General features: G+C 52.9%; 9 protein-coding genes across 9 annotated transcripts; 5 read left to right on the top strand and 4 right to left on the bottom strand.

The window, feature by feature from the left end:
* Positions 1-1,076: 1,076 nt before the first annotated feature.
* Positions 1,077-2,293, top strand: LMH87_011103 (uncharacterized protein; the record flags this gene model as incomplete). Its single annotated transcript, XM_056200189.1, has 2 exons — positions 1,077-1,131; positions 1,188-2,293. 2 exons carry the CDS (start codon positions 1,077-1,079, stop codon positions 2,291-2,293), a joined length of 1,161 nt encoding a protein of 386 aa, XP_056052065.1.
* A 173-nt stretch (positions 2,294-2,466) lies between these two features.
* On the bottom strand, positions 2,467-3,618 carry LMH87_011102 (uncharacterized protein; the record flags this gene model as incomplete). The annotated part of the gene is made up of 2 exons (XM_056200188.1): positions 2,467-3,493; positions 3,557-3,618. The coding sequence occupies 2 exons, from the start codon at positions 3,616-3,618 to the stop codon at positions 2,467-2,469; spliced, it is 1,089 nt and encodes a 362-aa protein (XP_056052064.1).
* Positions 3,619-7,239: 3,621 nt separating this feature from the next.
* LMH87_011101 (uncharacterized protein) lies at positions 7,240-8,121 on the top strand (the record flags this gene model as incomplete). The annotated part of the gene is made up of 1 exon (XM_056200187.1): positions 7,240-8,121. The coding sequence occupies one exon, from the start codon at positions 7,240-7,242 to the stop codon at positions 8,119-8,121; it is 882 nt and encodes a 293-aa protein (XP_056052063.1).
* A 1,526-nt stretch (positions 8,122-9,647) lies between these two features.
* LMH87_011100 (uncharacterized protein) lies at positions 9,648-10,946 on the bottom strand (the record flags this gene model as incomplete). The annotated part of the gene is made up of 4 exons (XM_056200186.1): positions 9,648-9,973; positions 10,028-10,228; positions 10,278-10,827; positions 10,911-10,946. The coding sequence occupies 4 exons, from the start codon at positions 10,944-10,946 to the stop codon at positions 9,648-9,650; spliced, it is 1,113 nt and encodes a 370-aa protein (XP_056052062.1).
* A 1,745-nt stretch (positions 10,947-12,691) lies between these two features.
* Positions 12,692-14,459, top strand: LMH87_011099 (uncharacterized protein; the record flags this gene model as incomplete). The annotated part of the gene is made up of 4 exons (XM_056200184.1): positions 12,692-12,859; positions 12,943-13,871; positions 13,927-14,135; positions 14,191-14,459. 4 exons carry the CDS (start codon positions 12,692-12,694, stop codon positions 14,457-14,459), a joined length of 1,575 nt encoding a protein of 524 aa, XP_056052061.1.
* Positions 14,460-15,117: 658 nt separating this feature from the next.
* Positions 15,118-16,131, top strand: LMH87_011098 (uncharacterized protein; the record flags this gene model as incomplete). The annotated part of the gene is made up of 1 exon (XM_056200183.1): positions 15,118-16,131. One exon carries the CDS (start codon positions 15,118-15,120, stop codon positions 16,129-16,131), a length of 1,014 nt encoding a protein of 337 aa, XP_056052060.1.
* A 2,681-nt stretch (positions 16,132-18,812) lies between these two features.
* On the bottom strand, positions 18,813-20,484 carry LMH87_011097 (uncharacterized protein; the record flags this gene model as incomplete). The annotated part of the gene is made up of 3 exons (XM_056200182.1): positions 18,813-20,118; positions 20,192-20,279; positions 20,352-20,484. The coding sequence occupies 3 exons, from the start codon at positions 20,482-20,484 to the stop codon at positions 18,813-18,815; spliced, it is 1,527 nt and encodes a 508-aa protein (XP_056052059.1).
* Positions 20,485-20,601: 117 nt separating this feature from the next.
* Positions 20,602-21,847, top strand: LMH87_011096 (uncharacterized protein; the record flags this gene model as incomplete). Its single annotated transcript, XM_056200181.1, has 8 exons — positions 20,602-20,997; positions 21,050-21,090; positions 21,153-21,171; positions 21,239-21,304; positions 21,353-21,467; positions 21,527-21,592; positions 21,650-21,728; positions 21,778-21,847. 8 exons carry the CDS (start codon positions 20,602-20,604, stop codon positions 21,845-21,847), a joined length of 852 nt encoding a protein of 283 aa, XP_056052058.1.
* A 282-nt stretch (positions 21,848-22,129) lies between these two features.
* LMH87_011095 (uncharacterized protein) lies at positions 22,130-24,005 on the bottom strand (the record flags this gene model as incomplete). The annotated part of the gene is made up of 2 exons (XM_056200180.1): positions 22,130-23,750; positions 23,830-24,005. The coding sequence occupies 2 exons, from the start codon at positions 24,003-24,005 to the stop codon at positions 22,130-22,132; spliced, it is 1,797 nt and encodes a 598-aa protein (XP_056052057.1).
* Between the last annotated feature and the right edge of the window lie 1,724 nt (positions 24,006-25,729).

Here is a 25,729-nt window from a genome sequence, read left to right as displayed (position 1 = left end):
TATGCTTTATCAAGACAGTGTGGACGAGTTGAAAAAATACGGACCTCCGTCTGGTTCGGTCATTCACCGTCAGCACAGATCGTGGGTCGTTTCCGAGGGGCGGCCTACCCTTGCATATGGAGCAACTCCAGGGAGTAAGCATGCAGGGACTCTGGCGCTTTATAGGCTCATCAGCACATGGCTCTCGGCACGTTTCTGTAGCCATTCGTGGTTGTTAGCCTACGCACCTGCTGCTCGACAATGGTTGTTGCTAAGGACGCTAGACGGGTTACTAGACAGTGCGGCGTTGTTTATGGGACATAAACTCTCCCGCCTCTGGATTATACCGGCGGTTTACCTCATAGTTATAGGCCGCTCCTAGTTCAACGAAAAGCACCCGTGGAGATGAACACTCAGAGGTGTAGCGCAGGCTCGTAAAGGAAAGCCAAGCTTATAGGGCCTCCCCAGCACAAGTACACAAGTAATGTTCCAAATGCCCCAGCCCTATTGTAGGGTGGGCGTTACCCGCGGCAGGTGCCTGTGGCTAAAAGCTTATTTCTTGTCGAGCAGGCTTCAAATCGTACAACTATTGCACTCTCTTCTAGAGAAAGAATTCAAATTAATTTGAATACAGGCTACTGTTATAGTGCTACGTGTGTCAAGAATCGAAAATCGAGTGGTGCGAACAGGCAGGAAGCATATGACTTGATGTTAATGCATGTAGTTGCCTCACCGAGGCGTCCTAAGACTAGATCTCGCAGCACCCCGGATTATTTAATTTGATACTGAGCCAGAACCCGGACAGAAAAAGATCATCATTGCAAAGTCGCCTGATTCGATCTACAATCTCGCTCATCCGATCGGAAGCATCGGTTTAGGCAGTCTAGAGCTGTCACATCGCTTCAGGGGTGCAAGTAGCCTGTTTCGGCTATTTGGTCAGATGGCACACCCGGCTTTCCGTTACTCCTCTCCCGCTGCTATATGTAAACTATGGGCTGTGGTGTCGAGTTCTCTTTACAGTTTTGCGAAAAGCTCATCAATAAATACTTATATATCTATATTTTTCTCTTCAGCTAGCATCATCATACGTAAGCGACATGGCGCTCACTATTACTGAGCGAATAAGTCTTTTATTGAAAGTCATCACCGTGTGTAAGAATTCCCTTGCAAAGGCAAGTAAACAAGCCCTCCGCTAACATCTGTTACAGTGCCGCTGCGCCTTACCGTTTATGTTTCGCGAGCTGCAATACTGGCAATAGTTTGGCGCATGAATCTTCGCAATACTGTAACATGCGGTTTCATCAGAGCTGCCTTTACGACACTTTCGCCGCGACAGATACAGCATGTTGTCCCTTCGACCCGCGAAGCTTACCAGAAATTTCTCCGCCAAAAGTCCATGGAACACCCCGGCGGCACCCTGGGCGTCTCTTTCACTCCAAATATCGAACTGCTCGATGAATCTGGAGCCTCTCTGCTTTGGTTGGGCAACCGCCAAAAAGCGACCAAAATCGTGTACTTCTTGCACGGCGGAGGCTTCTTTGTCCCGCTCGCGCCTGGCCATCTTCGCTGGTGCTGGGAGTTGTATGTCAAGCCAAGTGCGGCTGCGGGAATCGACGTCGCTTGCGCAATTCTCGAGTATACACTTTCCCCGAAAGCCAAATACCCCAACCACTTAAAACAGGCATCAATGGGCCTCCAGGCCATCTTAGACACGGGAGTTTCTGCCCGCGACGTAATCATCGGCGGAGACTCGGCCGGAGGCAACCTGACGATGCAACTACTGATGCATATCCTGCATCCCCATCCTCAAGTCACCTCTCTCACATTAGATGCTCAGCTGCCCGCTGTATTTCTTGTCTCTCCATACCTGACATTTCGTGCTGCGTACCAACAGTCATTTGAGAAGTATCTCAGCGTTGACCTATCCCCTGGGAGACCGCGAGTGGAGTATTTGCAATATCAAGTTTCCGGAACCGATAACCCAATTCCCGAGATGGAGAGCAAATACTGGTGGGGAACTCCTCTGGACGCAGATCCGAGCAGGTACGACGGCATCAGTGGTATCGTTCGACACATGTACATCACGTATGGTGAACACGAGGTGCTTGTCGACCACAGTACGAAGTTGATAGAGCTGCTGAGGGAACATGCTCCCGAACTCAATCTTGTTGCCGAGGTAGGATATAAAGAGTCGCATGACGCGGTGCTACTTGAGGAAATGACGCACCAGTTCGATGGTCCCGCTTCCACGCGAATCCAGCGATGGTTTACTAAGCTTCTTGAGGGCGACTATGGTTTGCCAGCGAATACATAGCAGCAAGGATTCCTCTGTGAGTGCTGTGAGCGCTTCACTGCTATTTGAACTAGAAAGAAACGGCACATTAGTTCGATCAACTTATTGCTAGCTACTGCTTTTGATCAGATCGAGATTCCAGAAAATCATGCTTATACTCGAGATGATGCCCATAGTTCAGAATCCGATGGCTTTTACAACTGCGCCTGTAGTTCGTCGTCTATTTCGATGACCAGTTTTCCAAATTGCCGTCCGGCCTGCATGTCGGCAAACAACGTCTCGATCGCTTCCAGGTCGCTGAGCCCTCGGACAGTTCTACTGACAATTGGCCTGATCTTGTGCTTGTCTACAAACGCCACCATATCACGGAACTCTTTTCTTGAGCCCATGGTTGAGCCTTTGAGCTCCAGGTTGGCCAACACAGCTCGCATTTGCCAGTCCATTTTGTTGCCGACTGTCATGCCATACTGCGCAATGACACCACCGGGTCTTACGATGGGTGCCACCTCCGCAATGATATTTCCGCCCGCGCCATCCACGACCGCGTCTATGTATGGATGGCCGTCGGGGAGCATCTCTAATAAGGCGGAGCCCCATCGGCTTTCCTTGTAGCTGACACCTCCTCGCGCGCCCATTGCGATGGCTTTGTCAATCTTCTTCTGGTCTCCAGAAGTAACATATACGTTGCTCCCAAGCGCCACGGCGAACTGCAGAACCTGCAGAGCGACGCCGCCCCCAATACCTGTAACCAGCACATTTTTACCAGGGCCTGTAACGCCAGCCTTAGAAACAAGCGCCCGCCAGCCAGTAAGTCCGCAAAGGGGAAGTGCTGCGCCTTCAGCTGGAGTTAAATGGTGGGGTGCGAGTTCAACCTCATCCTCGTGGACGGCTAGGTAGTCTTGCCCTGTTCCGTCGTCACATAGAAGCGTAGCGCCAATGACGGCAAATCGATGAGGATCCTCAGGTGCAACGGGATCGTTTTGCCAACCACGCATAGGAGCCAATATGACAGCTTGGTTAAGCAACTCGGTGCGTTTGACTTTTGATCCAATCTCGATCACGATGCCAGCACCGTCGGCTAACAGTGGACTTGTGAGAGACAGCCCAGGGTACAAATGCCGGCGTGCCCATAAATCCCGGTGATTGAGAGCTGCTGCCTTGATTCGGACCAGAACTTCATTTAGGCCTGGTTTCGGCTTGGGAACTTGCTTGACTTGAAGACTGCGGCGTTACAACGTCAGTATCTCGAAAAAGCTGATCCTCACGAAAGCTACAGTAACTTACGGGTAGTAGACCTTGCCAGGGCGGCCTCCTTCCCCTGCGTCGAGAGTCAAGGCACGGGGCATGATGCAAGTAGTAACTTCAAGCGATCAATGATATATTTCACCAATGGTTGCAGATGCTCAGGACTCCGATCGGCTAGTGAGTGGTTGACATTTGGAGTTAGCAGCTCTGATGACAACCAGCCGGCTATATGCGTTACCCCACAGATCGCCTTCCCTACTCTGAGCCACCGAGGAAGTCCATACTTTCCGCAGATGCCAAAAATGCCAGAAAATGCGCACGGGAAACTTTTCCTGAATCATACTCTTTTATTCATCGATTGAGGGCTGTCTTTAATGTCGAAACTGAGCTCCTCGCTTCTCTCCCAATTCCCGACCTCAGTTGAGTAGGTCGCCCGCGCCCGTGGCCAACCTCGAGCTTACAGCCCTAGGCTACGCATTGAAAATGTCAGTCATCAGGCGTATTCTTTTTTTTTTGTACTGTTCATAAGTTTGGTTTTGTCAGTGACCACGAGTGTATTGCTACGGACTTCTTTCTCATCAACCTCATCCACATGTGCGCCGAGCAGATCCACAGCCCCGAGAACCACCACATGCTCGCCCAGAAAGTCGAACGCTGCAGCAATGCTGGCTTCATTGACTGGTCGAAGTGCAATAAATTCAGCCTCTGAATCTTTCGCATCCAATATACAGTTTTCCTAGACAATTCACGTATTGTCAAGTTTTCCTTCGCACTATACAATAGACACGGAAGTAGACCTGAAGTGCCATTGGATTCATAGTGACATCGTTTATCTGGCTTTCTCATTAGGCCGTTCATCTCTTTGAATAAGTAGGGTTTAATCCTGCGAGCTCATCCCTTCACTATAAAATTCAGACAATAATTTTCCCATCCTCCGTCCCTGCAACTTTAGAGCCAATGGCACCAAAAGAGTCAAGCCAGCAACATGCAAGATAACTCCAATATTATACTTTCTTACCAAATAGAGAAGTCCACAGCCTTGTTGATAGAGGACTGGCCGCTAACATGGACCATAAATGCAAGGTAGTCATTCAGCAGTGTAGCACGATCGGGCTCATTCGCTGATGCCCGATGGCTAATGGCGGCGCTTTATCTGCAAGCCCGCTCCCGATACACTAACATACTACAAGAACCAGACCTTGGGACTCCATTCATATTGGTACCACTATAGCTGCAGGTGAACAAGGATCGCTCAAAAAGAGCAGGTGATTGAAGTAGGACTAATCAGGGTGACACAAGCGACTGATTGATACGCTTGCGAATCCCACCACGGAGTTTTGCTCAACCATACCACAAGAAAACGCAAGTACCATACAAAGCGTCACACAAATCCCTTTTTACCCTAATTATTATCTGACATTCTATCTCGCACGTCAACACGGGCACTACCACAGCGTCCCCTTCCATAGTCTGAGCTATGAGGCCTGGCGCCAAGAACACTACACGCTCAGCAAGGGCTTAAAGCAGGTACTGCTGCAAATAAACCAGCAAATTATCAAAGAACCTATGAAACAGCCACAAGATCCCGTATTATTTATTCCTCTTCATGTGCAGACTCGTCATACAGAAGCACCGTTGTGGTGTCGACACGATCCATCAAACAGCCTACTGCGACGAGTCCGTGATGAACCACTACACAGGCCAGCGCTTCGCATGTGGGAAGACTTCATGGAAAGAGCCAGATATCATATCATGTGAGCCATGCCGTTTGGAACGCTGCTTCTTCTGTAGATACGGATGGCGCTGGCGCTGTTGCCACTGCGGGACAGGCCCGAACGAACAGCAAATTTGCTGCTTCAATGACGGCGGAAAAGTCTGCGAACATAAAGTATGCGACTATTGCGTACCAGCAAGGTATATTTCAACCGATACTCTAATGGCCTCCCTCGCCTCCAGTTGCAGCAGCGCTCAAGCTGAAAGCAGCACTAATCCGAGATGCACACAGGGACGCTCGACCGAAATACGCGCGCGGCTAGCATTTGAAGTATAAGTTTGGATCAGAAAGAGGTAGCTAAATTTGAATCACATTTATTTCGTGGTACAGGACGATGTCACTTTAAGAACTTTTATACCTTTACATTATGGGGGTATTGTTCTACAAGTGGTATAGTTGGCGGGGCACAGCGAAAAATGAGGCAGATAAGACTCCAAAATCGAGATTTCCCAGAATAACTCAAAGTAACTGAGGTTCCCTCTCTCCCTATGAACTAAACGTTAGACCAAGGCCGGTGCTCTCAGGCAGTCAAGCCTGGCGATTCTTTCGCGGCAGAGTAGTCAGCACTTCCATCAGACGCACGTTAAATGCACACAGTAATACTTCAAAGTTAATACTGTAAAGAACTGCGATGAAGAATTAAGGCAGGAAATCACAACAGAGAATGAACACAAGAAAGAAAGGAAGTGATTTATGCAAGAAAGTATTGACACAAAGAACATTGATACAAAAGAGAATTGACACGGAGAATACGCATATCGGACCGGCTAGGGTGCGCGTAACCTAGCAAGCGGGTGCTATAGTTATCACAAAGCGATACGTTGATTCGCAGCGCAAACCACACCAAAGGAGTCGCCACGATGCTTTAAGCCTCTGGAAACTATGAACTATGACAAAAGCAAGTGTGTTTAGTGATTCATATCCTTAGGTGACCAGCTACCATGCCCAGCGTGAAGTATTTAAATATATTTAAATACCTAACTGTCCCATAATCCCAGTCTGGAAGCAATACTTGACAATAGTCCCCAGTACACTATTTTCTCTCTCAATTTCTCCTCTAACCAACCATCGATATGTGTGGTGAACAGTCAATACGATTCAGCTGCGGCTGTGTATGCATATTGCCGACCAATGTTTGCGCCGCGCGCCGGGCTGCTGAGAGTAGCCCAAATGGCATGAGCAGCAAATGCCCGATTTCAGTACCCAAAATCATTCAAGGTTCATCTGACCCTTGCACCGATTGCGCTGAATTATCACTCAATTTTACAACGAAGTTGAACCTCAAACGTTCGGGCTAGGAAATAGACTCGAGAGCATGGTTTGCTCCGTGCAGGGTTGGGAAGTAAAACGATAAAATAAATTGAAACTCTGCGCCGGGGCACCTCTGCTCCACTCAACAGCAAAGGCTACCAGGCAAATCAACTGCTTAGACTCCAGCAGCAGCTGTTGCGGCAAAGATATAGATCGTGTTGGCGCTGTGGACTGGTGTGGCGCTGAATTTATTGACATTAGCTAGTTGCTTGGGTTGCGATCAAATAAAATGTACTGTTTCCCATGACAAGATTCCCATGACAAGATACAAGTTTGCACCAAACCAGTCCGCCCCTGCGATTCCTTAGAATGCTCGTCTTTCCTTTTCTTGCTTGACTTGCCGAGCAGCGCCGGGTGGCCAGCCACGCACAAGTCATGCCCCTAAAACCGGCATCTACAGCCGCATGGATCTGAGGGAGAAAAAAACGGTCGCTTGCTGGGTGGTGTATTACGCGGCCGCCACGCTACGGGAGAAACGGCATCTGGCTAATAAGCGGAGGGGATCAGGCTTTGTCCCCACCGATCATCACTTGGAAGTCTGATGTATTTTCCACCGCTGTCGCCACTGGCCGGCCTAAATTAATTCTTCTCACTATTTCATCGTCTCAAAAAACTACATTCATACCCTCCAGAAACCATGGCGCCTCGAAGCTGGATCGCAGTTGCCATGAGCTTGGCCTCGCTGGCCGCAGCATCTTGGCCTGACCCGCCCCTGTCGGGCCATGACTTTGACTTTTCGGCGGACTTCAAGGGTTCCCAGGACGGGCCCAAGACGTCGTCGAAAAGCAGCGATGCAATCACATTTTCTACAGAGAAGCGCCCGGCGCCGGGCGACATCATCCAAGCGAACTCGACCCTCTACAGCCCCGCCGTCATCACGCTACTGAAGCCAGACGACTCGGCGCGCAGCGCACGCTACATTGCCTTTTTCGAAGTCTCCTTCATCCCGACGACCGATACGCTCGACGATGTCATCTACTCGTACCCCTGGATTCGGTCGAACCTGACGGTGCATGACTCGGGCGAGCTGGCGACGACCAGCGACACGGTCAGCCACATCGCCGTGTCGCCCGAGATTGACGGCGGCGAGGTGCGCAACGCGACGATCCAGGTGTGGCGGCAGGACGACAACCTGGAGCGCTACATTGACTCGGTCGAGAACGGGCGGATCCCGATGCCGCTCGTGTTCGCACTCTCCCAGGTCTTCACCAACACGACGGACGACGTCTCGTACGGCTTCAAGCGCGCCAGCATCGACTTCAAGATCCAGAACAAGACGGGCGTGGCGCGCTGCGACGTCAACGGCAACGGCGCGCCGATCCCGAGCATATCGCGCGGCGCCACGGCATGCGCGGCCACGGCGACGAGCACGGGAAAGGCTGGAGGCAGCAGCGGTGCCGGCGTGGGCGCAACGCCCAGTCCCAGCTCGACATCGAAACACAACGCGGCAGCTGGCATCGTGGGGTCTTCGGTCTTTGGCGGGCTAGCGATGGCTGTTGCGGGAGCTTTGGCTTTGTAGATTCATCCACGGTCGGCGCAATTTTTGGAAACAAAGGGGAGAGGTCTTTTAAGTTTAGCTATGATACCAATGTCTATATAGGAAGCACAATTCAGCATAATTTTAATCGGCAGATCAAGAAGCTTCTGCGAGCTGCTACTGATCATCAGTAGCAGCTCGGTCTCATGCTTGTGTCCAGTAATTTTTAGGCGGACAATCATTCCTGATCATTTAATCTACAAATACCTGCGCATGACGACGCTGGGCCCGATAATTAGTGGCTCGGAACACTGAAACATTCACTGCTGCATGCGCTAATCTGCTGTCGGTGCAGGATCGTATATCCGCTTACCGAGCACAGTTTAACATTAGCTGGTGGTATTGCAGCTGGATCAGCCTCGGTATTCAATCTGGAGAGAGCCAGCCTCGCGAGATCAGGAACGGCCGCCTTATGTTGCGTGTGCCGTGCGATCAAGCACGCAAAGAAAGTTGGTAATATGTTAACTACTCCGTGGGACGTCCCGCTGAGGACTATGAATCTCCCTATTTTCGGGCCGTTGGTTTCTCGCTTTTTGTAATCTACTGACATGTTTGGTCGAACATAACTACTTGGACGTCGTGCCGACCACCTCTCGGCAAGCCCGACCTGTAAGTCTCGCAAGCTAGTAAGCATCATAGACGACGCTCCATGCAGCCTGCAACATGACAGCTCGCTGACTCCATTTTGACCTTGGTTCTGGAATAGCCAGCTCGCTACCGTCGCAACCTAGTTTATCAACCCCTGGCGCCGAAGGCGTGGGCGGCGCGTGTGTGGCTTTCCCCGTAGCCAGTACCCAGTTTGACTACTCAAAATCAATAGTACCGTCGCAAACAGGTCAACCGAGAAGGCAAGACGGCCATAATAAGCTTTCCTTGTTTCCTATGCTCTGTATCCGTATCTCTGGCCCACTAGCGAACGGCATAGTCCAGCCACATGCATGAGGTGCCGCGCCGGACATACCAGCATGATGCAAATACCCGTGTTGAGATTATTAGGGGCTCCAGCATCGTATCGCTTGCGACATGACTGGTGATTTGGTAAATTATCGTGCCTCTAGCCCGACGGATTGGCTACCACTCGCCATGATCATGGGCCAATTTGACTGAAAGTTGAAACCCTAGACAGGGCCATGAGGCTGAACCGCGTTCCTAATGCCCCTGCCCAATAAAACTAGGGGGCCCTGCAAGGCGAAGGCATCACCCCATTTCTATGCCACTAATGCAGGTGATTTTGCTATTCATAGGACACTCAGGTACGAAGGGGCAAGCCTATTACGGCGACAGTGCTGGCGATAGATTAGTCCTTGGTGATCTGCCGCATTGCACGGGTAGGGCCGGTAGCATTCAGTCAGCGACTGATTTCTCTGCGTGTCACTTTTTGCATTTGGCCAAAGTTCGTGTCATTAATGCAATTGTCTCATTATTCGTAAATAGCCCATGTCAAAAGTAATATTCGCCCGCTGCGCCGGAAATTTACACGAAACAAGGGTATGCTCGCCACAAACCTGCTATGGCGGCGGTAGCGTATGTAATTCGTGGCCGGACTCGGGATCTCTTTGCAGTGCTTGCTGCCGATGCGGATTCTGCCATTTTTGCGCCCATGCACGAGTGACAATAGTGTCATCTACTAGGCTTTTGTCGCTGGAGTTGTCGCGGGTCCCCCATAAGGGATTGGGATCTTGAGATCCTAGACTGTTTGCCCGTTCGCGGGACTTTGGTTGCGAGTTGTAGTCTGGTGGGGTTTGATTCGAGTTTTCCTCGTATTGGGCTTTCGAGGCTTTTACTCGGCCGCGGATGAAGATCGCAAACGAGGGGAGGCAGCCCACAATGATGGCTACAGACGGTTAGCTATATCAGCGCGATCAGATGCGGGAGAGCTTGCGCATACCGACTGCTCCTTCAATGCCAGCCCACAACATCAGCCACGTCGTGCTCACTTGTCCTGTACTTGAGCTAGAGTTGAGTGACACACTTCGAATAATAGCAGTGGCCATGGTGATGAGGCCGACGGCAAAGATGAGTCCAATACTGATCTTTTCGATGCGAGAAATCTTGAGATTCCATAGGACGCGAAGCGGCACGGCCATGACTAAAAGGCACGTCAGCATCTCTGTGAGCTGGGAGAAAAAGTGACATACTCAGAAGATCAGTAGATAGATCGGCGGCCAAACTAAACCAGAGACTGATTTCCTTGGCGCGCGCATCTCGAGCGCTGGTACTGCACTCTCCCGCTGTGAACCACGCCTTCATTGAGGAGCAGCTAGTAAAGTTACTAATGCAGCATCCGATAAAGACGAGGACAGAGTATATCAGGACACCCCACCAGATCTGCGTGTAGAGAGGCAGGCCTTTGGTCAGTCGCTTGAACATGAAGAGAAGGCTCCATTTGACAGCCCATAGCGTCAGCCAAAAGAAGAATTGGACGACGAAGAATTCCTTGAGCATCACGACAAGGTCCTCCGGTAGTTTGGCATATGGTTGCGCTTGACCTTCGGAGATTGCTGTGATTTTGAAAAAGGTGTCGATGGTCGCATAGTAGAGCGCGACTGTGATGATAAAAGATACCAAGGCGAGGTACATGAAGATGTCCTCCATTTGGACAGGGATTTTGCGCAGCTTATACCAGCGTGCGCCGGTGCGCACAATAACAAAGACGACGCCTACGCATAAACATGCAATCAAGCCTTCCTAGATGCAGAAAACGAGTCAAGTCAGTACAAGGCTACACCGCGCCGCGCGAATAGAGTTGCGACTGGTAGTGTCAGACGGACCTTGTCAGCGCCTTGTGATACGTTTTGCGTGCCCATTGTGAAGATGCTGCTGGCGCAGGTGAGCCACCACGCCTGAACTGATGGGAGAGACCAGAAGAGGCTGCAAAACGACGACAATTTGCTGTTTGTTTCTATGCAAAATAATTGCAGCAAGATTTCAAAGGTGGCTGGTGGATTGGGGGGATGTGAAGCTACATAAAGGATGTGTGGAATTGGGGGTCGCGCTAAATGAGTGCCGGACTGCGAGGCCGCGGACGAGACCAAGACGGCGCGGCGCAGGATCGGCCTCGAGTTGGGCTGAAGATTAATCACACACATCTTCTACAGAGGATGTGAGGGTGCCCCTCTCGCCGTCTGGCTCCCCCAAGCCCGTCAGCATCGCCGACGAATGATGGTGCGGTGTGTGGGCAGGCGGCTGAGACTGTGGTTTGGAACGGCCGGAAGATGCCGCGATGGCCATTGAGTAAGATGATTGCGCAGGGGTCTCGGGCTCCATTTGCAACGGTTGGAAACTGACGTGACGCTGAAATTGCTTATTGAAGAGTATCAGGGTGCAGCGACGTCGTGAGAAAGTTTGCTTGGCACCTTAGAGTCTGGCTCGAATGGTGGTGGGCTACGACTCTACAAGCTGGCGCGCTGGTTAGTGTCGTGGTGGTGGTAGCCACCGACACGGTGTAAGACAGTGAGCCTAAGCTGGGCTCATCAGCCAGAGACTCAGTCTGACCGCGTGCGACTTGTAGTATTTGGCATGTGGTGTGGTGGTAATGCTGTAAAGTCGGTGGGCCTTGGCTTGTACTGGCTGGTAGAACATTGACGAGGTATCTAGGTACTGTACGTGTAGGTAGCAGTATTAATAGCGGCGGCCGGCCATCCTGCGTCCGTACGAGCGGTTCGTGTGGGAATGTCTCCAGCAGCGAACCGGCGACTGGGCAACTACCAGTATTTAGTTGGCTCTTGCGCCCTTGGACAGGGAATGAGTCTCCAGTTCTCAGCCATCGCTTCAAATATATTACCTGTACGAAATACCAAAACCCGGGTGGCGCATACTGAGGTGCGCGTGGCTGACGCCCAGGGCAAGCCACATTCGACGATGACGAAGGGCACCGGCTGGCACTGTAGTGACGTGCAAACGGCGAGGCACTGCAGCATTGGACAGCCAAGCACATACCGTCTCTACAGATGCATCATCGCCAGCCATCCCATGCGCATAATTGGCATTGACTGATTTCTGCAGCGAAGAAGCGAAATCGCCACCCCGGATGGCGTCCCTCCCGATGGACCTTTTGTTTATTAGTTCGCGCCCCGGCCGAGTTGCCCCAAGCCAGCTAGCGTCTTGCCGTGCCACCGCCCGAATATCCCTCCCAGAAACGTGTTCCGAATCCCCAGCATGGCCCTCCAAGCGTCGGAGCCGGCTGGCCCGTTGCCCGTCTCTCCAGCCTAGGGAGTCATGTCCGGTGATAATTTCCACCTTTTCGCGCCATGCGGCCACAATTGACGGGGTTGCTGCTCAATGAAAACACCGGCGGCCAGGCGGTTCGTCCGAAGATTGCTCGGACACTATTCTCGTCTGGACATGTAAAAGCCTGCGTTCCTCGTCTGATCTTTCAACCAGGTTCAACAAGCATCGACATCCCGCATCTCGGGCCGGTAACCAAACTTTCACACCAATCCGCCCCTCAGTCGCTTCTCTAGCGTTCCTGCAGCTGCATTGCTGACCACCGCATACGGCTCTCAATTCCTTGGCCACCCACTCGCCAGGCTCGGCCGCCCACGAACTTACGATGCGCCTCTTTGTGCTTGCAGCTCTGCCGATTCTGTCGCGCATTGCTGCAGCTGCATCCTTCTCGCCCTACACGCTAGAGGGAGTTCAAGCCGACATATCGTCTTATTTAGGTCGCAATGAGACCCAGCAAACAAGAGCTGTCTCCAATTTTGGCTGCGACGTAGCTGTGAGTTCTGCCCCAGATTCCTGCGACGGCAAATTCCGTACCCCCCCTCCAGTCCAGGCGAGGCTGACATATCTCTGAAACAGTGCGGCTTTCTGGCCTTCTCCCGCCCCCATACAGTGGCCTTCCCCAACTCGTCAATTTATGACTTCCAAGAGAACCGATACTGGTCCCAGCAGCAAGAGCTCACCCACCCGTCTTGCCGTTTCTCCCCCGCCCGCGCCGAGGATGTCTCCCTGGCTATCCTGGCGTTCCGCGTTACCCAATGCCAGTTTGCCGTCAAGAGTGGAGGCCATGGCGCCTTTTCCGGCGCCTCCAATATCGAGGATGGTGTGACAATTGATCTCATCAATCTAACGGATGTGGAGCTATCTAAAGACAAAAAGATTGCGTCTGCTGGAGCCGGCAACACATGGTACAATGTGTATGAGGAGTTGACCCCCCACAATCTCACCGTCATCGGTGGTAGAGTGTCCCCTATTGGTGTCGGAGGATTGACTCTTGGTGGCGGCATATCATTCTTTTCGGCTCGCTATGGCTGGGCGTGCGACAATGTCTACAACTACCAGGTCGTACTTGCGGATGGCTCCATCCGGGACGTCAACCCCAAGTCTTGCGACAAGGATCTGTACTGGGCGCTGCGTGGTGGTGGTAATAACTTTGCCATTGCCACGCGATTCGACTTTGAGACCTATCCTCAGGGCGACATGTGGGCTGGGTCACAGACTTTCATCAACACGCCCGAGACGAGCAAGGCCATAAACAATGCTTTCGAGAGCTTCGCTATCAAGTCTCCCGAGGACGATTACGCTCAAATTATTACTGCTTATGCATACGCCCAGACCCAGGGCATATATGTTATTGCGTCGGATCTCCAGTACGGCAAACCTGTCGCCAACCCTCCTGTCCTGCGAAACTTCACTGCCATTCCTGGCGCCATTGCTGACACCCTCCGTGTCGTTGATCTGCCATCGCTGACGCAGGAATTCAATGCCACTAACCCTTATGGCTTTCGGTATGGCTTCCATGGACAAGGGAGAAATGCCTTGGTACTAACTAACTCGTTATAGCAAAACCTACTGGACATTTACCTTCAAGAACAGTGCGGCGGTGATGGATGACATTGTTGCCATATACACGGAGGAAGTGGAAAAGGTCAAGGATGCTCCTGGCATTGTGCCCTCTGCCGTTTTCCAACCGATTACCACCTCCATGACGAAGCACTTTTCCAAGAATGGTGGCAATCCCCTCGGCCTGGAGGGTCAAGGCCCGCTTACCCGTACGTATACCATCTATGAACAACAATTTACAAAAAGCTAACTTTGTCGCAATAGTGGTCAACATTGACATCTCGTGGACCAAGATTGCCGACGACAAGCGCATTATGGCCGCTGCCCAAGCCATCGTGGACCGTTCTGTTGCGGCGGCCGAGGCGCGGGGGCTTGACCACCCTTACCTGTACCAAAACTACGCCTCACAGAAGCAGGATGTTTTTGCTAGCTATGGCGAGGCGAATCTCGCGAGGCTCCGGAGCATTTCCAAGAAATACGACCCCGACCAGGTTCTGCAGCGGCTGCAGCCGGGTTACTTCAAACTACATTAATGACTAATGGTTTGCTGCATTTAAACTGTATATAGCGACGCATGCGACGAAAACGAATCTGGAACAAGGTTGTAAAATAGTATCATACGATACACGGGTGGTATTGAGGAGATATATTGCCCGTCTTGGGGGTTATTTGCTTTTTAGAGTCGAGGGAGCCCCAGCGATGTCGGGGCAGCACCTCACAGAGCTGCGTGGTCAATGAGCGTCTCTCCGCAAAACTGTAGACTACTTAGTTGTAATATTTTACAAGTTCATGCATGCTCTTATCTGAAAAGCTCGTGATACTCTGGAATATTCATTATACTTGATTGACGAGATATCTTAGTGGGGTGATTTTGGGGCTATTATGCGGTTGTCAGCTGCAAACATCACAAGCTTGTGTGGATTGGTGGATTGGGCGGATTTCGGGCAGCAGCGAATTGCTGGGGCCAATGACGCAGCGTACAGCGGAGATGATCAGCCGCCATCGCCTCCCAACGTCTCGGGGACTCGGCACCCTCGAGCACACCCATCTTCTTCTCTCACCGGAAAGCTGTCCCACAGAAGCTAAATCGCAGTATCTCGGCTCATACCTAGTGCTGCTTCTCTCATCAGGCGCGACAGCCCGCAACCTGTGTCTCGCCTTATTGTCAGCAACGCAGCTTGCGCCTTGGCGATGTGCATCGCCATTTTATCCACCGCCCATCCAGAGTATTCTCTCATAATCCTTGATAACCGAGATGAGTTCATACTACGGCCGACATCCCGGCCGCATTGGTGGGCTCACCCTACATCCGGCATGCAGGTCCTCTCGTCACGAGACCTTCAGAGAGCTGAGCAAGGCACATGGATGGCTGTGAATAAAGTTGGCGACTTTGCTATCCTCACCAATTATCAGGAAATTGTCGATGAATCGGCTGGCATTTCTACCACGCGAAGCAGAGGCGGCATGCCGAGCCTTTGGGTTGGCGGCGACGCAAACCAGCCACTGACTGATCGTGTGCATCGTCTGGTCAAGGACGGCGGTGTCAAGGGCGTCGGCGGTTTCTCCATGATTTGTGGAAGACTGCGCAAGAACACAGAAAACATCTCGATTATCAGCAACCGAGCAGACCATGTTGACGATGTGCCGACTGTGGGCGGAGAGAGGGGGAGGACCTGGGCATTGAGCAACACCACGCACACAAACCCTGAAAAATGGCCCAAGGTGTCCGACGGCGAGGAGCTGCTCAGCAAAGCAATTCAGGGCGCCGTTTCCAGAAAGCAGACTGAAGCCGAATTTGTCGAGTCACTCTTCACAGTGCTCAACCACGATACACTACCGCCCGCCGAAGACGAAGAGGGTACCGTGCAAGACAGCATGAAGAGGTTCCGACACAGCGTTTTCCTGCCTCCCGTTGGTACGGCACACCAAAAGGCTGAATTCGCAGAGTCTGCAGCCAAAGGACGAGTCGGCTGGGAGGACGCTGCACAGAAATCGAATGGAGCCGCCAGCCACGCGCCAGCCAACCCAGTTGGGGGCTTCTCGACTGGACTGTACGGAACCCAGCGCCAGACTGTCATTCTAGTCGACCTGGAGGGCACCGTTACTTATGTTGAGAGAGCCTTGTTCGATCCAAACGGAAACGAGATCGAGCGAGGTGCGGCTGACGTCACGATCAAATTCACGGTAGACGGATGGGACAGCTGAGAGATCAGGGGGACCTACGGTGCAGAGGTTTAATTGCGACGTATTGGCTTGCTATATGTTTGGCAGTATCTATCACTCGGAGCCAAATGGCAAAGCTCAATATTGCGATGACAAATGAAAAAAAACGGACTATATCATGGATCTTTCAAGACATTGTAGGAACAGCCTCCAAACACTGGCTTCTTTTTTCTTTTGTATTCTCGTACCAGTACTGCATAAAGTTCAGAGTTATGAAAGAGAGCGTTTGCTGTGTTGCTGCCTGCCAGCTGGCAGGAAGGGCCACCATGCCGGGACGCGCACCGCCAACACTGGCAGGCAGCTGTCAAGTGACTGCCCCAGACCAGGAGTAAACGAATTATCCTGCCAATCGCATCTATTCCGTTCATCCCATTTTATGCATTCTGCAGGCCCACCGAACAAGCGAACTTGCATGCGAACTTGCATCAGCTCTTCGCGGCGGAGGCGCGCTTCCCATCGCGTTCTGCTTGTGACCATACTCGGTTGGACTCCCATCCGGTGTCATGCTTCTTCTGCTCCCTCTCTAGTACCATTACAGAGCTTTGTTTTGCTTCGCATACATCTGCTGCTACCTAATCATTGGGCTATCAATCTCTTTTTGGATTTCACAGCACTTGCACCAGTCAGCTGCCCTCTACTTTTGGACCGTCCCAGCATGGGCATTGATGCCAAGGCACCTGGAAACCAATGAGCCAGCCCAGCTCTTGAACATGGGTAAAAGCAAAATGGGCATCTCCCAGCTCTTCTCAAGTCACAAGAATGACTTGCATACTGGACGGCTTAAGCAGCCCTTCGTGATATCTTCACCCATTGGGCCGGTCAAAAACTCCAGAGGGCCAGACTTTACACGCAGTGACGGATTGATCATCGTCGACGCCATCAACGACTGCGGTCCGCATCAGAGCAATGATGAAACCGAAAGTCCTGCGATGACCTTGTCTGAGAAAAGAATGGCCATAAGCGTATTTGCCAGGAAGACACTTTTGAAGACGCAGAGCTTGGCGAGTCTTTCCTCCCCTTCCAGAGTCGCCAAGCCGACTTCAACCGCGACGCCACGGGGAAATTTCGACGACGAGGGACTTTCTTCGTCCATTTCTTCGTCCATTTCGAAACTCAAAAGCGCCTCAGAGCTTACCACCACGGTATTCACAGACAATGAAGATCACGAGTACGTCCATACCATCAAGCCACCAAAGCATGTTAGCCCGCAGAAGAGCATGCTTAAGTTCGCTACAAAGCTTCCCAAATCAAGGACCATGAATGTCTTGCAGGACATAAAGAACTCGGTTCCTCGTCGAACAAATTTCCCAGCAACCATCCCGAGACCCCTGGCCAAGAAGTCCGACACCTCTCTCACTCAGTCCGACATGTCTGCAAAGCTTTCCGGCCCTGACACGCAAGCCATGAGCTACAGTGGGAAAATGCGTCGACGCCTTTCAAGGGAGGACTCGGCATCCTCGAGCAATCACTCTTCCACAACCAACATTACAACCCCAGATTCATGCAGGAGACTCTATGACCTTCTCGAGCCGCGTACCCATCCTCCTGGGCAAGTTGTTTATAGGCAATGTTCTTCTTATTGGAGCGGTCGTTTTACCGCGATTCGAGACCGTCTGGCTGGCGAGCACATGGCACATGTACTATCACAAGCCACAGGCACAATTCAAACGGGTGGTTTTCAGCAATCAGAAAGGAACGACATGACTGAGGATGCCGAACTCTCTGGTAATCCACCGTATCCCCTCCGAGACGAAGACGAACTCTGTCGACAAGTCTTTGCCATTCTTGATTCACAGTGCATTACCAAAGCGGCCAAGGATTCCCTTGGATTCTGGCAAGAAAAGTATGCTCGCGCTCGTCGTCGGCCCAATCTTGTACCACTACGCTACCGACTTTTCGGAGAGTCGCAGATATCCAGACGCTTTGCATCCCATATTCGCCATCAAGATGTGCAGAACTTAGCCTTTTTGGAAGAAGCATATTATAGCAATGCATCCAACGCTTTTGGAATGACCAATCCACATAGCCTCGAGGGGCGCTATTTGAATTTTCGGTAATTTGTTCGATGCACACAAAAGCGCTTTTTTTACATGGCAGTATTGCTGCACTTCTCGTTTGGTTCAAACTGCAGCACTCTTTTGGACTTTTTTTCTTTTCTGGCTTCAACTTTGGCAACGGACACTTTGGAAGAAAAGTCTTGGTGATTGGAGTATTTGATTTTGGCATTGGAACACACGTGCGCTTTCGTCTGTCTCCCCCTTTTTGTTTTTGGCCCTTGCTGGAGGATACCGGGAAACGGAGCATGGCTTTGCCAGGGTTGGCGCACAAGCTGATTGATTTGCATGGATACACAGATAGCCGAAGGAGGGTGTATGGCTCAGTAGGAGTGCAATGTAATGGAATACAAGCTATGCTTGGTTGTTTTGTTTATGAAAATGGTTTTATTTAAATACGTGTGACTGTTTTTCGGTCGTCAAAGTGTCCCTTTTTTTTTTTTCGCGTGCACAGTGCAATGCTCCAGTAACAAACGCCGGTAATCCCAATCCTCTGTCTTGCCTCGCTCTGAGGTCTGCCTTTCGGCCAATGTATGTCGTTCTCAATCGCCATGATGAACGCCCATCAAAGTGTTTTTATTTTAAATATTACGTATTTCCTGCTAGTCTTCATTCAGCCTTTTTCCTACTCTTGAGGTAGTCGCGTATCTGCTCAAACTTGCTGGCGAAGAACATGCCCGTCTTGTCGTTGCTCCAGACCAGGACGCCAATCTCGTCGGCGAAGCGCCTCGTGTCCTGGTACTCCTTGGTGTCGTCAAAGTCGCGGAACAGGAAGCCGCCCGTCGTCTTCATGCGCTCGTTCTCGAGCTGCCAGAGGCGGATCTGGTCGACGACGGTCGGGGGCAGGACGGGTTTGCTGGTGAGGGCGGCGGTGCGGTGCATCTGCTCGTGGGCGTGGGCGGCGAGGTAGGCGATGATCTGGTCGGCGGTGATGCCGAACTGGATGGCCTGGCGGATGGAGGTGCGGGTGATGCGGCCGGCGACCATGTCGGGGAAGCGCATGCCGAGCTTGGAGAAGAGGGCGAGGACGGCGATTTGCAGCGTCGACTGCGTGTACGCGTAGAGGCGGTAGTTGGTCTCGATGACGACGGAGCCGGTCTGATCGCCGGAGCTGCCGAGCGGGCCGCTGCTGTTACTGCTTGACGGGTTCGGGTTGGCGGAGGAGGAGGAGGAGAGGGCGGCCGAGGTGGCGGCCGCGACACCGTCGCTGATGCTGCGAAGGCTGCTGCTGCCGGCGCCGCTGGTGAGCGTCGTGGCGAGGCGCGTGGGGAAGAACATGGAGCGCTTCTGCGGGGGGATGTAGACGAGGCCAAAGTCGGCGAGCGCGGGGAGCATGTCGCGGCGCTGCTCGGTGAGGGCGTTTGTGTCATACGCGCGGCCGAGGTCCAGGCTGGCCAGGACGAAGAGAAACGAGAGCACGTCGACGGCGGCGCTCTTGTCGGCCTCCATGGCGTCGAGCCACAGCAGCAGCAGCGTCCAGACCTGCGCGTTGGCCTCTTGCAGGAGAAAGGTGAAGCCGGCCTGTGTGATGCCGACGCTGCCGTTGGGGCGGCGGTCGACGAGGCGGCCCGCGACGAGTATGTCCTTGACCGTCTTGTTGGGGCCCGCGCCGTCTGCGCCGCCGCCTGCTCCGCCGCCGCCCGACTTGTAGCCGACAGAGGAGACGACAAAGTGCAGGATGTCGTCCCAGCGGCGGCGCGCGTAGCGGTCGAGAAAGGGCATGTCAATCTCGGGCGGGACGGCGAGGGTCGAGGGCACGCCAAAGGAGTTGTGGTTGCCGCCGCCGGTGAGGGCGAGGCGCATCGAGGCGCGAAAGTTGGCCGTGAGCTGGACGTGCTGCGTCTTGTCCTTGGAAGGGGCGGATATCTGCACAATGTGAAGGGATCGGAGCGTCGAGAGCATCTGGTCTTTTTGTCTGCGCGCACACACACGGGGGCGTTTAGTCGTCTGGTTCTGTGAAAGTGTAGAGAGAAGTTGCTATTCCAAACCTTTTCGCTTCGGGCTTTACCCATGTGTCCAGGTCAGCCAGGCTCATCGGGCTGGGCATGTATAACATGCGCATCACGAATGTTTTGGCTACGGGCATGGTATACCGTCAGTGAACCTGTTCTCTCGCAGCCGCCGTTGGATCGCAGTCCCGTCACCTACCGAGTTGCGGCAGCATGCGCCGGAAAATGGCAAAGGCTGTCGAAGGCTGCTGGTAGAGCTTCCGAAACGTGGTCCCCGGCAGCTTCTCCAGGTAGTCGGCCAGCTGCAGCGCCGGCTGCGGATTGGCGGCCATCTTTGCCAGCGTCGGCTCGCTCGATCGGTGGTTCCCGTCACTCGGTTGATTTTCGATGCGCCGGAACGACGACGATGCCAGAGCTCGTTCCGTTCGAGGTGGAAGATCCGCTATATCATGGTCCGGGGAGAATCGCCGCAGCTCGGATATTCCGTATCTGCAGTCGTCGTCGACTGGGAAGGAACGAGGCCAAGGAGGAAAAAGGTTCGTGGTGGTTTTGAAGATTCACGGTTCCCAGGCAAAGGCGACGAGCTATCAAACAAGTCGGATGATGATCGGATAATTGCCCGGCAGCAGCTGGTGGCGCTTCTCTTTTGTTTTTTAGCGGTTGTTTTAGTGGCCAGTGCGCTGTGGGGTTCCAGCTCGATGCGCTGGACGAAACCGCTCCGCTGGTGTCACTCAACTCAACCTCGACACAGTCCCCGTTGTAGCCGATCCCGTGCCGACCACCTGAGCGAATACGCTGCCTTGAACATGGCCAAGAAATTATCGCCTCTGGCCTTTACACAGACTGTGCGCTCATTTCATGCAGTGATTGGCGTCCAATTCGTTAACGAGGGAGTAGGTGGTCAAGTCATTCATGGCTCAGTCCGGTCTGGAGCCGCAGTAAGTAGATGGATAACGTGACTACATATGCAGTGCTGCTCATGTCTAACGCGCCGGGGTAGATTGCTTGGTGCTAGCCGGGTAAGAAGGTCTAACTGGTGAAGAGGGATTTATTTCCCCAAGGCTCGGCTAACCCTCTCCTCGACAGTTTCGTGTAACAAGTGCTGCCAAGGGCAAGGTCGACTTTGAGCTGGATATACACAAAGATCACACTGTGAGCTCATTTCGTTTGCCTCGGGGACTCAACCTAACACTTGTTCAGAACCGTTTGAATACGATACATGGGGGTACACTGGCAGCCATTGTCGACTTGGGAGGCAGCTTGGCCGTCTCGTCGCATGGAAGATGGAAGACGGGTGTGTCCACCGACATTAACAGTGCGTGCTGCGGTACAAGCCACAATGAGAAAGAGAGTCATGCTGACATTTCTGATCAGTCAGCTACCTTAACCCCGGCGGTAAGCCTGGCGATATCCTCAAGGGCGTAGCCGTTTGCGACAAGAGTAAGTCGTGGTCGGTCTGTACCTCTCTCTCGTGGCTCGCTAACACGGCATTGGCAGTCGGCAAGACACTGGCATATACGACGGTGCATTTCTTCAACAGCAAAGGCCAACTAGCAGCTCGAGGAAGCCACACAAAGTAAGTCCGCCATTTTTCAAGGGGTCTGCCATGGTTTAACCCGAAACAGGTTTGTTGCTGGCACGGACAATGAGCTGGGAGACTTTGTCGTTCCCGAGGAGTTCTCCGAGGTGGATTAGACGGGTCGAAATAATAAGACAGATGCAGTTACATCATGTATTTGTACATTTGATATAGAGAAAAAAACAAGCTGCAAACAAGGTTGTGTCCAGGATATTATGTGCACAGTATCTCCTCAACCTATTCCATCGCTAGTTCCGTCAAAGCGCCAGTTCCCAAGTAATTCAACAATGCAGCAAAAGAAAAACATGTCCAAAACGGTGCGAATAGCCCGCAGACGCATCTCAATATTGTAAGATGCTAAACCCATAAGAACGCCAGGTATCTGTTGATGCTGTAATTTAATTCTTCTGCTTCTCCTTTTCTGGTGGCAGCACTTCCGAGACGGGTACCCTGCCATCAGCTTGGTGATACAAGCCCATAGCTTCGTCATGCGAAGGAGGGGCAGTCATCGTTTCCGGTCTGTCGGCAGAAGGATGATAAACGACGGCATTGGAGTTGTCTGGGGGCACAACGCCGCTACCCACCCCCGGTGGCCTGCCGTCCGCTTGGTGAAACAAGCCCATGCTCTCTTCGTGTGAGGGCAAGACATCCGACGAGTTGGCTTCCGATGTTGGGGGTCGACCATCAGCTTGGTGGTATAAGCCCATTGCTTCGTCGTGGGATGGCAACGCGCTGGATAACTCTGATTCTGGAGCCCGGCCATCGGCTTGATGATAAAGGCCCATAGACTCACCCTCCGATAGAGTACTGGTAGCCTGCGTGCCATGCTCGTCCGAACTACTACGTTCGAGGGGCAGTGGGGACGTCTGCGTGGTATTGTCCGTTGGTGAAGGAGCTGCGGCTTGCCGTGTTGCAGTACCAAGTTGACGGGCAGGCACCTCGGACGCTTCCTCCGATTGTCGTCCCTGCTCTCCAGATTCTGTAGCACGAGGGGCAACAGGCCGTCTGATAATGGGGACTCGGGCCAAAGGTGGAGCTGCAGTGCCCGAAGCGATATTGTGCTGCGCAGCTGGCGGAGAATACTCAGGAGGTGCGTCAGCGAGGCCGTCGCACGCGAATAAGCTCTCCGGCCGTTGGGACACGGGAGTCAAAGTTGGGGCAGTGGTGCGCTCAGTCATCGGCGTAACAATCGGCTGCTCCGGGGACAGGAATTCCGAAGAAGCTGCTTGACTTTCGCCATCGTCCATGAGCAACGGGCTGCCGGTGGACAAGAGTCCAGTCTTCATATCCAGACCCAGATAGTACAGAATGACGAGAATGATGAAAACAGGCCATGTCATGAAGATGACGCATAGTACTTCATTGAAACTGGTGACGGCGTCGACCGATGGGGCAAAGTAGCCTGGGGCGATTGTTTGGAAAACGATGGAGTAGATATCAAAGGCAGCACGCACGACCCAGAGGCTGCAGCAGGCGATGAGATACCTCATGGGTTTATGCAGCGACTTTGAAGCGCGAAGTTTGCGCCGCAAGACGCAAGAGCGGATCAGCATAGAAATAGCGAGCAACGCAAGGAATGCCTGGCATATGAGAGACATGATCGCTGAGGCAACGATGTAGTTGTTGTAGTATCTGTCCCAGGCAATACCGTTGCTGGACGACGAGATTTCTGACAAAACGACCCAGTAGAGGCCAACACTAAAGACGGCAAGGGAAAGAATGGTGATGCCGAAGGAAATAACGTAGGCGGAGTATCGAGACCATCTATGGCGACGGGCATGTTTCTCGTCGTGAGGGCCGGCAAGGCGAATGCATCGGATGAAGCTAGCGAGAGTGAGATAGACGATTACCTCTGCAAAGACGTTGAAGCAATGGGCTAGAGCGGAAGCACCAGAGGAGATGCGAGCGATCAAGTCGACCTCATCGTCCTGCACATCGCTGACGGAGTAATACGCCGCCTGGTAGACGCGAGATGTGACGGTGACAGTTGCTGCTTCGATGAAGCTGGTGAAAACGGCACTTTCAAGAGATCAACGTTAGCAAGACTGGGCCAATGATTGTTGTTTTGGCAATGCGGCGCGTCGCAGAATCAACGTACATGGTGAAGAGGAGCCATGCGATCTTGACCCAAGAAAAGACTCTGCGGGCTGGGTCGCGGCGACGATGCAGCCGGACGGCGGCGCAGATGGCAAAGGTTATCGAGGCGACGAGGGTGACGAAGAGAAGGGCGTCGCAGACAAAGTGAAAGATTTCATAGCCGCTGATGTCGGGCATGGTGTTGATGCAGAACCGTTGCGCAAACGGTCTGCGTCAACTCACATTATCGAATTAGCGTCGGATGTGTCGAGAGGCGGCCGGTACGGCGCAAAGGCGGTTTTGCGGGTAAATCGTTTTTGTCGTCGCGGCGCGGCGACGGGCGATTGGCGACAAAGGGGCGAAGAGGAACCCGCCACGGCAAAGAATGGTTTCGAGGCGGCCAAGGTGCAAAAGTTCCAATTCGCGATCAAGACAAGGTGGACAGCAGGAGGGTTGCTTTCGACACTGGCAAGGCGTTCCGAGCCGACGGGGCAAAACTCGGACTACTGCAGTGCAAGTGCCGGGCGGGGAAGAAGAAGCCGGGATGCAACTTGCGAGCGCGCAAAGTCGTGGCGAAAGGTGGCCGTTTGCAAGCGAAGAATGATGCGAGGAAAAGAATGATGAAGTGATGAAAATGCTTTTAGAAGGTGTATGGCATCGTGGGCAAGACGGTGGACGGGCGGAATCAGGCTCGCTGGCGTGGACAGGATGGGTGGTGGGCATCTTGGCATCCCGGCAGCCTTCTTCCAGAGTCAAGGTCCAAGGAGCGTGAGTCGCTGCGCCTCGAGGGCTGCTTCAGCGCTGCAACTTCCCCTGTTTCCCACCGTGCGGCAGGCTGTGGCAGGGCCTGACAGCACGCTCACTGGTGCTGCGGTGCTGCAGTGCTGCGGTGCAGGAGCCAGGTGCGTCAGGCAGGCTGTGCCATTCCCGGGTGTCTGTCCACTGGAGACCCCTGTAGAGATCCTCTGGAAAGAGGGGCTGGGTCCAGATGTTTTTCTTGGCAGGAGGATTCGTGCAGCACTGGCCAGCGCTAGGCAATTCGCGAGAGGCAGGTGGCCGCCAGTCAAGCACTCTAACGTTACCAGTAGAATATCATTGTGCTTTTGCTAGAGATGCCAAAAAAAAAAAAAATGAACAAAAGTTGCGTCCTTGATTCTCGTCGTCTTCTTTCTTGTGTATACTTGAGATAAATCGGCCTGCTGTTAAGTAGCATGTTTCTTGGTTATCCGGGACACACAGTTGGCATTGCACCCGCCGTTGGGTGTGCCAGGCCAGGTGGGCTCCCAGTGCGGGCGAGTCCAAACCTTGTTGTCCCTGGATAGCCACTCAGTCAACACTGTGGCTTGATATTGTGTGGCTGCATGGAGCTGCAACACGCGTTGGCAAAGTCGTCAGCGCCGCCAAAGCAAGAACACTACCTTTTTTTTTTCTCGGCAATCTACTAACAATGGCTCTGCGTTTGTTTTACTCTTCTTCTGTCCTTCCGCATCCAGCGAACTCTAATACCACCTTCCATCTCAAAGTCAGAGCCCTTTCCATGACATAGATGGCGCCCATCGCGAGCGACCGCCAGTTCCACCGTCCTGTGGGCAATGACGCGCAATCTCAACGCTCTCCAGCGCTCATCAATGTGCCCTGACTTGGCATAGCTCACACCGCATGCAGCCGCTGATTGTCCCTACAGGCATTAGAGGCATGCGCTAGGACGAGAATAACTGCCCTGTAGGCGGCCGATACGAGGTCCAGCGTGCGCCCGGGCATTATACTCCACGTGGCCTAGCGTGCCAATTTGGCCTCTTCATCACAATGGCTGGCTCGGCTTGCGACTATTGGTTAATATAATCTGCGGGGAATCGCCTGATTGCCTGTCGAAGCCGCGAAAGGTCGCCGCACACTTGAAAAGTCAAAGTTCAAACCAGTCT

This window comes from Akanthomyces muscarius, chromosome 4, assembly GCF_028009165.1.
Source record: "Akanthomyces muscarius strain Ve6 chromosome 4, whole genome shotgun sequence".
Classification (NCBI taxonomy): domain Eukaryota; kingdom Fungi; phylum Ascomycota; class Sordariomycetes; order Hypocreales; family Cordycipitaceae; genus Akanthomyces; species Akanthomyces muscarius.
The sequence above is the reverse complement of the archived record's forward strand: the minus strand, read 5'-3'. Positions and strand labels throughout refer to the sequence as shown.